This window comes from Lynx rufus, unplaced genomic scaffold, assembly GCF_022079265.1.
Source record: "Lynx rufus isolate CCGP_SWC_20201006 ecotype Redwood Valley unplaced genomic scaffold, mLynRuf1.p SCAF_16, whole genome shotgun sequence".
Lineage (NCBI taxonomy): Eukaryota > Metazoa > Chordata > Mammalia > Carnivora > Felidae > Lynx > Lynx rufus.
The window spans coordinates 56,256,189-56,271,747 of record NW_025814830.1 but is presented as its reverse complement, the minus strand read 5'-3'; the positions used below and the strand labels follow the sequence as shown (position 1 = coordinate 56,271,747).

At 52.3% G+C, this 15,559-nt stretch overlaps 1 protein-coding gene across 5 annotated transcripts in view; it reads right to left on the bottom strand.

The window, feature by feature from the left end:
- BANP (BTG3 associated nuclear protein) overlaps window positions 1–15,559 on the bottom strand; it is a 115,295-nt gene that overhangs the window by 58,205 nt on the left and 41,531 nt on the right. For 3 of the 5 annotated variants that reach the window (XM_047078899.1, XM_047078902.1, XM_047078900.1), the window contains exons 5-6: window positions 4,320–4,436; window positions 2,462–2,637 (exon numbers count right to left, since the gene is read on the bottom strand). In XM_047078899.1, coding sequence (XP_046934855.1) covers window positions 2,462–2,637; window positions 4,320–4,436 — 293 coding nt within the window. The remainder of the gene's footprint in view (window positions 1–2,461; window positions 2,638–4,319; window positions 4,437–15,559) is intronic. The other 2 variants (XM_047078903.1, XM_047078904.1) reach the window with 1 other exon arrangement.

Below are 15,559 nucleotides of genomic sequence, written 5' to 3'. Positions count from 1 at the left end.
CAACCTCAGAAACTCCTGGAGTTATCGAGTGTTACGCGCCTCAGGTGACGCACTTTAGCCCGAACAAACACCGGGCCTTAAGTGGCTGGTCAGACCTGTGTGCGTGCCCGCCCAGGACCCACCCGGACAGAGAGAACAATCAGGCTTCTCTGCGACTACTGCGAACACCATCTCCTCCACGGATGTTTAATGCCCGTTCGCCGACACTGGCGACACCCCTCTCTTTCTTAAATTTAATGTGTAAAAAATTGACCCAGTGATTCCACTGCCGGGTGCTACCCAAGAGAAACAAAACCACACGTTCTCCCAAACAGCTGTTCACGAACGTTCCGAACAGTTAAAAAGCGGAAGCACCCCAAGTGTCCATCGACAGATGAGCAGATAACAAAATGTGGTCCATTCACACGACGGAGAAGGACCCAGCCACAGAAGGATCGGAGCAGCGATACTCGCCACACCGTGGACGGCACTGCATGGCCCACGTGTGCCAAGTGCCTGCAGCGCGTAATTCCAAAGACAGGAAGTGGACGGTGGCTGCCAGGGCTGCTTTCCAGGGTGACAGAGATGTCCAGGCATCAGACCGGGGGCTGGGTGTACAACTATATGAATGTACTTTAAACACCCACTCAATTGTACGCTTTAAGATGGTAAACTTTAGGGCACCTGCGAGGCTCAGACAGCTTAGCATCCAACTCTTGATCTCAGCTCAAGTCATGATCTCACAGTTTGTGAGTTCAAGCCCCATGTCGGGCTCTGGGCTGACAGCTCAGAGCCTGCTTGGGATTCTCTCTCTCCCTCTCTCTCTACTCTCCCCTGCCCATGCTCCATCTCTCTCTCTCTCTCTCAAAATAAATAAGTAAATGTAATAAATAAATAAATAGGCCAAATCTATGGTAATTAAATTAGATGTTTTTTAATTTAAAAAAAAATTTTTTTAATGTTTATTTTTGAAAAAGAAAGAAATAGAGTACAAGCAGGGGAGGAGCAGAGAGAGAGGGAGACACAGACTCTGAAGCAGACTCCAGGCTCCAAGCTGTCAGCACAGAGCTCGATGCAGGGCTTGAACCCACAAACCCTGAGATCACGACCTGAGCCGAAGTCAGACGCTTAACAGACTGAGCCCCCCAGGCGCCCCTGATCTCGGTTTTTTTAAAAGGCGGTCACTAAACTCTGTTTCTCTCCCTGCTCCTGCTCTGCTGTCCTGATCCTTGCTATTTATGTCAGAAGCGAGCAAGACTTTGAGAAAAACACTGTTTTCAATGTTTCAGATACGGTAACTGGTCTCACAGAAACATCGTGGCTCGGTAAATCTACATCATCGTTTTAGGAAAGCTACGTTGCATTTTTAGTCAAAATCAACAACTCAGACGTAAAGCAAAAAACCACACAAGTTTATCAGTGAATAAAGCACAGGCTTCACAGGTCGGGAACACGGCACTAACACGCCTGCACTCCCCCTCCTCCCCGTGCTGTGGGAGGCCATGTGGGCAGCCCACGTCGGCCCACGTTAGCCTGCAGAGGCAGGACAGAGGCACCAGGTGGCTACGGAGACTGTGGCAGGAGAAGTAGGGGGACAGGATGCGGTGTGGGCGAAACGGGCTCCGGTCCGGGCGCCCGCCAGGCAGCTCCCTCTGCCTCTCGCGGGAGCTGGCACAGTCCCCTCTGGGCACCTACGTCTGGCCCCCAGCAGAGACGTGGAGAGACCTCTGTTCAAAGGCAATGATCAGCTCCTGGTTCTAGAAGCACAGCGGTGTGTCCGTCACCAGAAAGCCTTCAGAGACCGCCTGAATGTGCGTAGAGTTTCCACTGTCTCCTACCACGTTTTACAAACAGCAAACACATACAGATGTCCCTCAACTCAGGATGGGGTCATGTCCCAAAATACCTCTCGCGGGTTTGGAAACATTCAAAGTCAAAAATGTACTTAACGCCCCTAACCTACCAAACATCGTGCCCCAGCCCGGCCCGGCTTCACTGTGCTCACAGCGCTCACGGCAGCCTGTCGCTGGGCGGAGTCATCTCGCACAGATCGCGACGCGTGAAACCGCTCACGGAACGCACGCAGCCACCGCGCCAACACCGCTGAAGTTGACGGAATGGCAGTGTGGGCGCAGTGCGTCTGTCGGGGCTCCGGCCATCGACCTCGCGATCGCGGTGCCCCGCGCCAGGAGGGAGGATCGGACCGCACGTCGGTGGCCTGGGAAAAGATCCAAACTCAAAACCCAAAGCACAATGGCTACTGCACATGGACCGCGTGTGCACCGCCGTAAAGTCGGGAAACCGTCAAGCTGGACTACTGTGTTAAGGTAGGGACCGCACGACTTTCCTGAAAAGCAAAAAACAGAACAGAACAGAACAGAAGAAAACAGAAGAGAACAGTAGAGAACAGAAGAGAACAGAACAGAAGAGAACGCTGTACCTACTGCCATTCAGGCAAAGGAAAGAGGCTTTGCAGGCGCACCTTCCGAGTTCAGGGTGATGAGGGTGACGTTGCTCCCAATGTTCTGACTTCCCGACTGTCCACAGTTGGAGACGGAGTCGCTGGCCTCGGACCCGCTCTCCCCGTCCTCGTTGTGGCTGTCATCCTGACCCGGCACCTTCACCACAATGGTGTTCTGCCGTCTCCCGGGCACCGCGCTGAGCGGAAACAAAAACACCAGCCGATGTTGTGAGAGCAGCACAAGCAACGAGCAGAGACTAGCACTGAAGCCGCCGCGTGCCTCTTTCCTCCACTCATCAGAGAACCTAACTGCACGAGGCGGCAGCTCGCGAGTCTTCCCACACCGCTCTCTCTACTCGGGGGGAGCAGCGACCGAATCGCACGAAATGGTCTGGGGTCGGAAGAAACTGCATGAAACGTAAAAGTCGACAAACGTGTTCGTGTCGCAGAAGTAAAACCACAACCCACGGTGACTCAAGGCCTAGAAGGCGGCTCTCTGATCGTGGAGGCGCTCCCCCAAAATGCCGGCACTTGAGTGAGAGCGACTGTTAGGGCTGTGTCATGGGAAAGACTCATCGGAGAGCAAGTGTGCCCGGAGACTTCCATTGACCCAATCCACTCCACGCTGGTAGGCCTTCTAGAAGGGACTCAGCCTTTGTTAACAAAGTCAACACTCCTAACTATTCTCGCCAACAAAAACCACTGAAGCGGGTCTGAAAAGCCAGTCGAGACTCTCCCGGAGGATGTTCTCACCACTAAAGGGGTCCTGCTACGGAGCAGTAAGAAACTGCCAGGAAAACAGGGCACAAGCCGCCAGCTCCAAAAAAGGCCCAAAACGTACGTATTTATTACCTGGAGACAAGCTACTTGCCTCTACCGCGACCCTCTCCACATCCCTTCGCGGGGACTGCTAAGCACCGAGAAGGGGGACGAAGCCCAAGGTCCCCGTTCACAAAGACAAAAACATGCTTCCGACCGTGGTCGTGCCGCAGGCTGGGGCTCCAGCTTCTGAACTCGATCCCGCGGCAGCCTGCCCAAGCTCACCTCCTGCCGAGCCCCTGCGGGAGGCACACCTGACCCCGCCTCCCAGATCCCCAGATCTCCTCAGCCCGAGCGTCAACAACTCTTCTCCCGCCACCCGACACGGCAGGCCCGCGGCACAGCCAGGCCCCGGGAGCCCGGGCTCGGACAATAAAGACAACGGGGCAGAGCTGGGGCAGGAACAATCTGCGGAGGGCACTGAGAGAAAAAGGCAAACAGAACGCTGTGAACACGCTGATGGCAACAATAAGCAAAACCACCGTCTCGGGGCGGGTCGCCAGGAAAAGCGGAGCCCAGACCGCCGGGCAGGGCCGTCCACGGCACGCTTCCCCGTCACACGATGCCTCTTACGCACCCTTCTTTCTGACCAAGGTTACAGTTCCAGTGTCTCAAGAGAAAAAGGTGGGAGAAGAAAATCATCACCTCGAAATGCCTTCATCGCTTAGCACACTCAATAGAAGGTGTCTGTTGACCTGACACGCTGCTGTACAGACAGACAGACAGACAGACACACGTGAGGAAGTGGTGGTCGAGGGAGGAGGGCACAAGCTCCACCGGCTGCTGTGGAAACACAGAGCCATCTCCCCACTGGGCACGTGAGCACTGGACACAGAAGTTCCCGGTGCGTCCCCCCTTAACACGTCCCCTTCTCCAGCTGGCACACCAGGACCCGGGCCTGCACGCAGCACGGCCCTTGCCCACCACAAACAACTGTGGGCCGCGCCCGCTGGGCTCGACCGACCAGCTGTGCCCGGCTCAGGACGTGGAGTGGCTCTCGAGGGGACTCATCGCGGTGGCAGTGGCAGTGAAAGGTGGGGTTGGTGTGGTGGCTACTGACTTGCTAACGGTACTTTCCAGGGGGTCCGGTGCCCTGTTGCCCAAGGGTTCTTCCATCTTGGCTACAATGGCGCTCTGCCGATCACTGTTGAGTATTACTGTAGTCTGGGGGACGGCGCTAGGGAACAAAAGAATCACAAAGAAAAAGAAGACCTTAAAACAACAACATTCATTGTCAGAATACACAAGAGTAATTCAATACACTCAGCATCCAATGACCTGCGCTACGGGAGGGAGGGGGCCCCACACAGAAGTCACGTTTAAAGTGATTTACTGTCTACACCGGGCATAGGATAGACCAGAGGTGAACTGTTTTGTCGAGAGCTTACCACCCCTCGCTGCTAGTATGCTTAGTTGAGTTGAGATCAGAGTATTTACACCTTTACACAGAAGGGAGCCAAAGGCCACAGGTGACAGTGAGGCTCCTGAAGTAGCATGTCTGCGTGAAACTCAGCTGGTATTTTCACTCGTCCCATCCCAAGGAATGCCTGCACGGCAGCCTAGGCTTTCAGAACCACACGTATCGACACCATTCCGAAATGTTAGCTCCGGAAGGACAGGGGCAAACACGACAGAAGGACTGTGGGCAAAAACACCTGACATTTATCACCTCCAGCTTCTACTAGGGGAGTGTGTGGACCACACACAGGGCTTTGCTTTGAAGGAAAGCGATTCCACGAAAGAACGGAGCCCCTATGAGGGGACCTTCGTCGAGGTGGCGCTGTGAGTTTAAGCAGCAGCCAGCAGCTTATCCCACCAAGGTTCTCCAGGAGACTGCTCGGTCATTCATCTTCTGGCCACAGGAAGTGCGAGCACGCTCTCAGGAGGCTGCAGGGCCAGAGAGCACCGGAAATGCACGGCAAGGTCACCTGAGCACGGGTCGTTCTTAAATTTCACGACTCTGGGAGAACCACTGCTCTCACGTGAGAAGACCTCATGTAACCAAAAGCACGTAAGAAAACGTAGCCCCGTGTCAGAGCAACACGGCTGTTAAACGCCCCCTCCCAAAATCAGGGTCACAAATGGCACCATCTCACGTCCAAGTAAATCGCAGGACCGTGAGGTGTTTTCTAAAATAAAAGCATAGGGGCGCCTGGGTGGCGCAGTCGGTTAAGCGTCCGACTTCAGCCAGGTCACGATCTCGCGGTCTGTGAGTTCGAGCCCCGCGTCAGGCTCTGGGCTGATGGCTCAGAGCCTGGAGCCTGTTTCCGATTCTGTGTCTCCTTCTCTCTCTGCCCCTCCCCCGTTCATGCTCTGTCTCTCTCTGTCCCAAAAATAAATAAACGTTGAAAAAAAAAAAATTTAAAAAAAAAAATAAAAAATAAAATAAAATAAAAGCATAATCAATTGCATTTCATTCAAAACTTTGTATTTTCAGCGATTCTGTTTGTTCTCTGGTGACACCTAAAGTAACCCACCAAATCCTTACAACCTGTCCACAGGCAGGCCTCACAAGTGACATAGGTGACCTTCGACTTGGTACTGTGGCCACCCACAGGCTTTGAAGATTTCAGCTTCCCTCTTTCAAAACAGGAGATGAATGGTTTGTACGCACGGGGTATTCTCCTGAAGTATGTCCCGTGGGGCACTGCTCCCTGCTCCCTCCACCCCAGGATCCTACATGCATGCACCTGTCTCCTCTCCACTCCTCCCTGAGCAACTAACCAGGATGACCCTGCGGGGTGACAACAGTTCCCTAATGAGAATTCACAATGGACAGGAGCACAGTAGAGGTCTCAGAAGTCCTGGAGAAAAAAGATTAAAATTTATTCATGGCACCAGCTGGCAAATTGTTTGAGTAAATGTACCTTTTCTCCTTAACGATTCTTGTTAAGATCAAGGAAACGATGTTCTGAAGCCACCAGCTTCAATGTGAAGAGGCACCCTAGATGTACCCCAAGACTTTCGGGGGGTTCCCGGGTGTGGGCAGCTCTCACGATGCAACGTCCCAGTCCTCACCTTGCACAATGTACTATTTTCCAAAAATGTTTCCCTTGAGAGAGCACCCTCGTCAATGTGTCTGTTCCCTTTCACAAAGCCCCTTTCCCACCCTGAAACAAAAGGACGTGAATGTGGGATGCGGGGACCCCAGGAGGGAACACGAGGCCACTCTGAGACACCAGGCAGGGCGTGCAGAGTCTACGCCTCCGCTGACCGACCAAGCACCGCTGGGTGAGTTACTGGGTTACCATTCCTTGTTCTCAACGAAACTGACGGAGGACCAAGGGACCTTTTCAGCTCACAGATGATCAGAAGTAGTTCTTGACGACAGTGTACAAAGACCTTAACGACCTGAGAAGCTGAGAGGCACCTCTGCCCTCATGGGAACCAAGTTTCTCAGCACTCAAAACTTTAAAAACTACCAAGGGAAGCAGGACCAAGGCTGAACCCTGTCTCACCTTGAGTGATAAGTCATTACCATCCATGGATTCAAGAATTAACTAAATCTAAAGCCCCATCCATCTCAAAAACACACTCATGACACCGAATTATTAAAAATCAGTCACACAAGTAACACACGTAAGCTGTTCTGTTCAGCTACGCACTAGTGACTGTAATGAGAACTCAGCCAAAAGAGCTGAGCCCTGTGGCTACGGGAAACACAGGTCCCAGCTGCAATTTCTATCCACCTGTCCGCTGCAAAGGAGGACTACGTCAGCCTGGTGGATGAGGTAAACTGCAGGGCGGGGCATGAACTTCCGAAAAGCAAAAGGAATAGGGTGAAATTCAACTGTGGAAAGCTTATTCATGGGATGCTTTTAAACGGGTAATAGTATTCATAATGGAAACATTTAAGAAAACAATGAATGCATTCTGTTTTTAAACATCAAGGTCACAATACGCCAGAAATTATACCCTTTCAACTAATGCAATGTACTTGTATCGACCTCAAATTGTGTAAGAAGAATATTTCATTTTTCAAAAATTAAGGAACATCCATATCACACGAGTAAGAATGCAGTAGTCATCTGGGGCGCCTGGGTGGCGCAGTCGGTTAAGCGTCCGACTTCAGCCAGGTCACGATCTCGCGGTCCGTGAGTTCGAGCCCCGCGTCGGGCTCTGGGCTGATGGCTCAGAGCCTGGAGCCTGTTTCCGATTCTGTGTCTCCCTCTCTCTCTGCCCCTCCCCCGTTCATGCGCTGTCTCTCTCTGTCCCAAAAAAATAAACATTCAAAAAAAAGAATGCAGTAGTCATCTGAGGGCTGATTATAGGAAAACTACCACAAGAATGTAAATGTCTTGCCTGGGCTGAGTTACAGTCCCCAATTATTCAATCAGATACTGATGTGCATCTGCTGTGAAGCAATTCTGCAGATGGATTAAAAGTCCCAACTGGCTGACGTTAAATTAACCAGACGGGAGACTACCCTGAATGGACCTGGCCTGATCAGGAGAGCCCTTCCAAAGGAGGTTTAGGCATTCTGTCCCTGGTGTTGGAGACGCCGGACAGCTCTTGCCAGCTGATCCCGATCTCCCCTTCCTGCCTACCTGCCCTAGACTTCAAGCGTGCCTGGCTACCCCTACAACCGTAAGCCAACTCCATATAACAAATCCTTTACAGGGTGTGCTGGTGCACTGTGTGTGTGTGTGTGTGTGTGTGTGTGTGTGTGTGTGTGAGATCTCTGTCTCTCTCTCTGTCTCTCTCTCTCTCACACACACACACACACACACACACACACGGGTGCGAACGTATCCCCTACAGGTTCTGCTGTGAAATAACTATAGAAGTAATAGAAGTACCACATCAAGTCCTAGGTCCCCGGTGGCGACATCCCATAAAGCCTGCAGTACAGCATCAGAAGCAGGAAGTCAACAATGGGACGCTTCCGTCAATGCGACGGCAGTCCTCGCTCGGACTCCGCCGCCAGTTTCTGTGCGCACGTGTGCACGCGTGTGCGGTTGTGCACGGATCGACCCCATGTGACTGTGCCGTCACCGTGCCACCGCTAACGAGCAGCGGCCTCATGCTGCCCCTTTAGACACATCCGGCCTCCCAGCCCCACCCGTCCCCCAGCAAGTGCTAACCTGCTCTCCATCTACGGTCCTCACATTTCGAGAATATTACAGACGTGGAATCAAACAGCTCGTGACCTTGGAAACTGGCTTTCTGTACTCAGCGGAAGCCCCAGATCATCCAAGGGGCAGAGCGACCACCGGTTCAACCGGCGTCATCGCTGCGCAGTTTCCCACGGCACAGGGGTCTGTGAACCTTTAACTCCAGAAGGGCATCTGGGGTACTGGCAGGTTCGGGCTCTTACAAATACGCTGCCACGGACATCCCCGTAGAAGTCGTGAACCTGAGTTTTCATCTCTCTGGGAGAAATGCCCAAGAATGTGATTGCTGGGCCCTATGGTAAGTACACGTTTAGCTTTACAAAAAACACCGCCAGACTTTTCCAGAATGGCTGTACCTTTCACGTTCCCACCAACAAGGGATGAGAAATCCAGTTTCTCCGCATCCTCGCCAGCATTCGGTGCTTTTCGCCATTCTGACAGACGTGGAGCGACACTCGGTGTGGTTTGGACTCAGGTTTCCCTGACGACTAATAGTCACGTGCCCATTCACCACCCAGATCTCCTCTTTGGCAACATACCTTTTCGAGTCTCCTGCCCGGTTTCTAACCGGGCTTTTTTCCTACAGATGAGTGTGCCGTCGGTCCCTGCCAGGCGCGTGGTGAACCAGCATGCCCCTTCCCATCTGCAGCCTGACTCTCCGTCCTCCTCACCGGTCTTCGTGGAGCAGAACTTGGTGATTTCCATCATGTCTGACACCTCCTTTTCCACGGGTGGTGCTTTCACCATCAAGTCTGGGGGTCTGAACCGGGCCTCGGGCCCCAAACGCTTTCCCCTACGTCTTCATCTACAGGTATTACAGTTTTGTATTTAAACGTGTGCTCCGGTTACAATTAGTTTTTGTTCCAGGTATGATGGGACACCGAGGTTCATCTCGCTTGTTCTGCCTGGGGATGTCCAAGTGCCCTGGCTCGTGTGTTGAAAGGCTGCCCTTCCCCACTGGTCTTCGATCCTCTGTCAAAGCTCAGCGGGGCTATTTCTAGGCTCTATGTTCCAATGATCAATTTCTCTCTCCCTCATTTTGTTTTCTTTTTTTAAGTGTATTTTTATTTATTTTGAAAGAAAGATAAAGAGCAAGTGGGGGAGGGGTGAGAGACAGAGACAGAGAATCCCAAGCAGGCTCCGCAATGTCAGCGTAGAGCCTGACACGGGGCTCAAACCCATGAACCCGTGAGATCACGACCTGAGCCAAAATCAAGAGTTTGACACCCAAGTTGACGGAACCATCCAGGCGCCCCAATCATTTTGTTTTCTAAAAACTACATGCTCAACTCATTCTTTGGCAATCTTAAATCGTTTTCTATACCCTTACCTATAACCGTATGTTGGTTTGTTTTTTAAGTTCTTATTAAATAAAAACCAAAATTAAGTAAAAGGGAAAAGGGTAGACTCATAGACTGTCCTGTTTTAATTCTAAGATTATGCTAATCGCCCAAGTTGTATACTCTTGGGTAAAACAGGATCATTCAGAAGCAAAAAATCCTCTGTGACGTGGCCCAGTGACCTGTGACCAGGGGGGGGCACAAGAATCACTCACCCGTGTGCAGTGACTGAGCAAAGGGCCCTCAGGCACTCCCCCCAGGAGAGTCAGGGCAGGCAGGACTGCCCCCAGGGCTCCGCGGGGAAGGAGACACCCAATCCTCAAAGCGGGAGAGGGCACCACAGCACCTTCCCTGCGCGGATCAGCAGACCACCGCGTGGACCAGCTAATAACGTGCCCAGGCCCACACAGCCAAGATAGATTTGAGCCCAAATTCTCAAGCAGCAAAGGGGACATTCCAACCAAAACCAATATAGGAATGGTCCATAACCCACAACTCTTTGAACACCGTTATTTCCTGGGGAAACTAGGGGCTGCCCCCAGAGAGCCCAAAGTTATTTTTTGTGTTTTTTAACCATTTTTCCCACGTGATTCTGATGGGTGCTGATGATTTAAAACAACAGGGGCATCTGGGTGGCTCTGTCAGTTAAGCATCTGACTTTGGCTCAAGCCACGATCTCACAGTTTGTGGGTCCGAGCCCCTGTCGGGCTCTGTGCTGACGGCTCAGAGCCCAAAGCCTGCTTCGGATTCTGTGTCTCCCTCTCTCTCTTCCCTCCTCTGCTCACGCTGTCTCTCTCTCTCAAACATCAAAATAAATAAAACAACAAAACTACACACACACACACACAACCCCACAGAAGAGGCACAGACCTGCTGTGTCCACGGGCCCCACACGGCACTCACGCACTACATGGCTCACTCACTACAGATTAGCTTTTGGTACGAGGCAGCCCCTGCACAGGGGCCTTTCTGTCCATTTTCTGAAGGACAGACCCCAACTGGCTCGGCGAGTGCTCAGTACACAGTCAAGCCCGTGTGTATAAGATGTGAATGAATTCGAGAACGATTCTGAGTTAGTTCAGTCCTCTGGCTCCTGCCTCTAGACTCCATGGTCTCGTGTCGTGGAAAGAAAAGAGACCAAGACTCATGAGCCAGAAGAGAAACTTAGGAAGACGATGCCCACGGGACGGCCTAGCGCACTGTCACCCACAGAGGGCGGGGCGACCTAGAGTTCTGTGCGCTCACCAGCGTGAGCCCCGCACGCACCAGGGGGCCTGGCTGACGGTACCCCCTGGTGAACAAGAAGCCTTAATAGGGTCGGGTTTTTAAACCTCACAGGGTCGGTGGGGCATCCGGGCGGCTCAGTCGGTTCAGCGTCAGACCTCGGCTCAGGTCATGATCTCACGGTTCCTCAGATGGAGCCCGCGCGGGGCTCCGCGCTGCCAGCTCAGAACCTGCCTGGGACTCTCTGTCTCCCCTCTCTCCGCCCCTCCCCTGCGCATGCACATGCGTGCACTCTCTCTCTCTCTCTCGCTCTCGCTCTCTTTCTAATAAACCAAAACCAAAACAAAACCCCTCGCGAGGTTGCTGAGGGTCAAAGAACCCAAGCGCTCATATGCATGACCTCTCTCACAGCAATCTTCACATAGTGTCTTATTCCCACTGTACTGATGACGAAGCTGGGAAAGGGTAAGAATTTGCCCAAGGTCTCACCCCTTAGAGGTGACAGAGCCTGTCACCAAGCACCTCTCAAGCTCTTAGCCACTTGTCAGTCAAGACCAGAAATACCCCTTTATTTCTGTTAGCCTTTCAGTGTTGCATATCTTCACTGTTTTATTCCGATGGCTTTACAACAAAGTCTCCAGCTTTCAGAGATGTCATGGCAGACATTTTCCGAGCTATGCTTACAAAGTGACCTTCGACTTCTCTTCTGTTTCAGGAAATCGCTTTGTGACCGTGTTAAAAGTCTCTGTACTCATATTTTAAAACATCAACATCTCTGTCCCCTTAGCTCATCGTTCACACAAAATGGACCATCATTTGAATATACGCCAAGGGGCTCTATTGAAGTCTATGCAAAAAACCTAACAAACCACCAAAACAAAAGACCTGAAAAAAAATCTTGAAAACCGTAGGTAAAAAGTTTTAAAACGTCATTTTAAAAGCGCTGTTTGCCACTTTTTATTACAAAGGAAAACAGAAACCAAGCTGGTTTGAGCCAGAGAGTTTGAGGACCACAGAGTGGCCGGTGCAGGTGGGCACACGGAGAGGAGGAGGGCAAGGGGTGCGCGGGACAAAGATCAGCCAACACCGGAGAGGAGCTCAGCATGTAGTGTGCAAAGAGAAACACACACAGACCTCGGGCAAAGAGGACACAATGACGTCAAGTCAGGTGGACCCAGAGTTTGCAAATATTATTGGGAAGAGCCCGATGTCAGAGCTACGTAAACTCAGAGAACTTTACAGAAACTCTAACTCTGGGGTGCCTGGGTGGCTCAGTTGGTTGAGGGTCTGACTCTGGATTTTGGCTCAGGTCAGGATCCCAGGGTCCTGGGATCGAGTCCCGCATCAGGCTCCGCGCTAAGCGGAGATTCTCTCCCTCCCTCTGCCCCTCTTCCCTCACTTGCATGCGCACTCTCTCTAGATTAAAAAATTGAAAGAAAGAAAGAAAGAGAGAGAGAGAGAAAGAAAGAAACTCTAACTCTGAACTAGCTAAAACCTCATACAGATTTCAGTGGCTTATGACCATATTCCGAATGTACACACAGACACACACGTGCACTTGCACACACACAAAACTTGTGTTGTGTCCTCACAAAGAGATGGCAAAAGAGATTAATGTTTGGAGCCGGCTGAAGCCAAAGGAAACAGCATGCCGATTCGGGTCTGAAGCTGTTGCCAGCTCAGAGGGGATGGCCGCCATCAACTAGCCAGTCTGCTGTGCAAATGGTGGGGCAGGGGGGTAGCCTCCCTCCCTACCCAAGAATTTTAGTGCACTGGGCTTAACCCAAGAGAATGCCTCTACGTTTGCTTCCTTGCAGAATGGGGTGCCCTGGGGAAGTCAGGTTTGTATGAACCGGTTTCCAGCTCCTAATCACCAAGGAAAACGTTCACAAGCACTGACTGCACTCGCTCCAGGAAATAAGAAACCAACGGCGAACAAGTCTGATCAATCGATGGCGACACACCCACGGACATTCACTGCTGGGGGGACGCAGACACCCATCACCAAACGACTGCAGGACAGAGAAGAACGCCCATGACTAGGTTCTCTGCCTACGTCGTACTTCACGCAGGCAGGTGCTGAGAGCACGACCATCCTAGAAGAGACTGACTTCTACGCCCAAAGGAAGTCCTCTGAATACTCCTTCCCCTAGGAAGTCTGACGCTCAGTGAGTGACAGCCAGGCTCCGGGCACGGGAGAGACGCCCCGACCTCAGGGTGTCCCGTTCTGTGTCCCGTGCTAACCTTCGAGGGTGAGGCAAGACCGCACCTTCACGCAACGCCGCCCCTGCCCGCGCAAGGCGGGCAGCTCAGGTGCGGCTTCTCTTCACACAGTAACGTTCAGCTTTGTGCTCTGTGGCCGAGGGAGGAGGGACCTGCCAGAACATCAAAAAAATGTCGGCCGCGTCCCTGCCTCCCTCGCACCCACAGAGGAGTCTCACCCGGGCCACATTCCTCTGCCGGCCGGTCCTTCTGCCGTTCAAAGTGACTACTCGTAAAGTTCGGCTGGGGAAATCTGAGATACTCATCTTCTCATTTTTGTGAATTATCCCAAAGACTCTCAACAAAGCAAGCTAGCAAAAATCTCGAGTAATTCCACGTTCTACTCGTAAGAAAACAGGTACAGATTCTCCAACTCCACAGACACGTGCTCCCTCAGCACGCACTCTCCCACGGGCGCTCAGAGGCGTGCTCCTGCACGGCACACGGGAACCGGGGTCGTAATAAAACGGTGTGTGAAGTGTACTTACACACACCCAACTGTCTAAACCATCCAGCGGCCAGCCTCAGACTTCAGTGACAGCAAACCTGGTGGGAGCAGAAGCAGGGGCACTGCCCTTAGTTAAAACGGTAAAACCAGACACCCCGAGATCCTCACGTCCCAGAGCAGCAGGGGGGCTCGTGGCCACCAGGGGCCCCCGCCCCCGGTGCACGGGGTGGTCCTATCTTGGGGAGCCACTAGGCAGCCAAGCCACATTCCCTTCGGAGCAAGCACGGCCCTGGGACCAGTGCTCACGGATGAGATGTAAACAGGAGAGGGGCCAGCATTTTTAGGAACAGAACGTGCCAACCTGCAACAGTCAGCCCACGAGTCTGGAGGATTCTTCACCGCAGTTCAAGCCACCCAACCGACGTACCAAGCGTTCGACCTTCACTGAAATTTGTTTCGTGGGGTTAGTTCTGTTCTTTACAGGCTCAAGATTAAAAAGTCATAAAAACCAGGATCCAAAAAAGTATCCTTAGGGATAAGAACAAATGAGCATTAAAAACTGCTTCCCAATATCTAATGAAATGAACAAGTTCCTGGGGCGCCTGGGCGGCTCAGTCGGTTGGGCGTCCGACTTCGGCTCGGGTCACGATCTCACGTTCCGTGAGTTCGAGCCCCACGTCGGGCTCTGTGCCGACAGCCCGGAGCCTGGAGCCTGCTTCGGATTCTGTGTCTCCCTCTTTCTCTGCTCCTCCCCTGCTCATGCTCTGTCTCTGTCTCAAAAATAAATAAAAACATTAAAAAAAAAAAAAAAAAAAAACAAGTTCCAGCGTGAAAACCACACCCCCAAATAAGCAGCTGCCACAGAGAAACAGGGATAACCTAATGCAGTAAACGTCGACCACGAGCTGCTTCAGAGGAGGGCTCGTTCTAAGCCTGCCTCCGCTCCCCAAGAAGCCACATTTGCACCGTAACGGAGCCCTCTGACTGCAAGCCGTCAGTCCCAAACCAGAAGGGCACATTGGTTGGGAACGCAGATCCTTTCTTCTTCCCAAGGAGCTACAGGAAAATGGCTACCGGACAAGAACTGCTAGGAGGAAAAGCCGGACAACAGGAGGGACCCCCAGGGGGAGCAGGGGGACACAGAGCCGTGAGGGACACCACAGCGGTGAGATTCCGGATGCTCGGATCCTGTCTCTGCCGCCACTTTCCAATACAGGAGACGGCTGACTGGAGGACTGGCGTGGGGAGCACGCAAGACGAGCCTGGAGCGCCTTGTGGTGCCAGAAAGGAAGGAAGTGCTCAAAACAAACCAAAATGACTAGCGGGGAGGGAGTGTCCAAGGACACAGAAGCCACAGCAGAGCAGTCTCAGCCACAGAAGCTGGAACATTTGAGCAGCAAAACAAAGGAGTACTGGATTCCAACCCAAAGCGTAAAATAAATACCCGTGAGTCCACACTGATATAAATGAGTGATGATCAAAGGGGGAGGAAGAGATAAGCCTCCCGTGCAGTACAGTAACAACATACCCAAGAGGTGCAGCAGAACTTCCCACTCTTTCATTTGGGGCGCCCGGGGAGCATCCGACTTCGGCTCAGGTCATGATCTCGCAGTTCGTGGGTTCGAGCCCCGCGTCGGGCTCTGTGCCGACAGCTCGGAGCCTGGAGCCTGCTTCCGATTCCGATCCTGCATCTCCCTCTCTCTCTGCCCCTCCCCCGCTCGTGTGCTGTCTCTCAAAAATGAATAAATGTAAAAAAAACAAAAAAACAAACAAACTAGAAATTAAAAAAAAAAAAAAAAGAACTCCACACTCTTTCATTTGGAGCTGAGCTCAGTGATGTCCAGTGATGTCCTTCCCAAGAGCACAGGGGGCAGAGAAGGGGGGCAGTTGGAACTTGACAGGGGAGGAATCT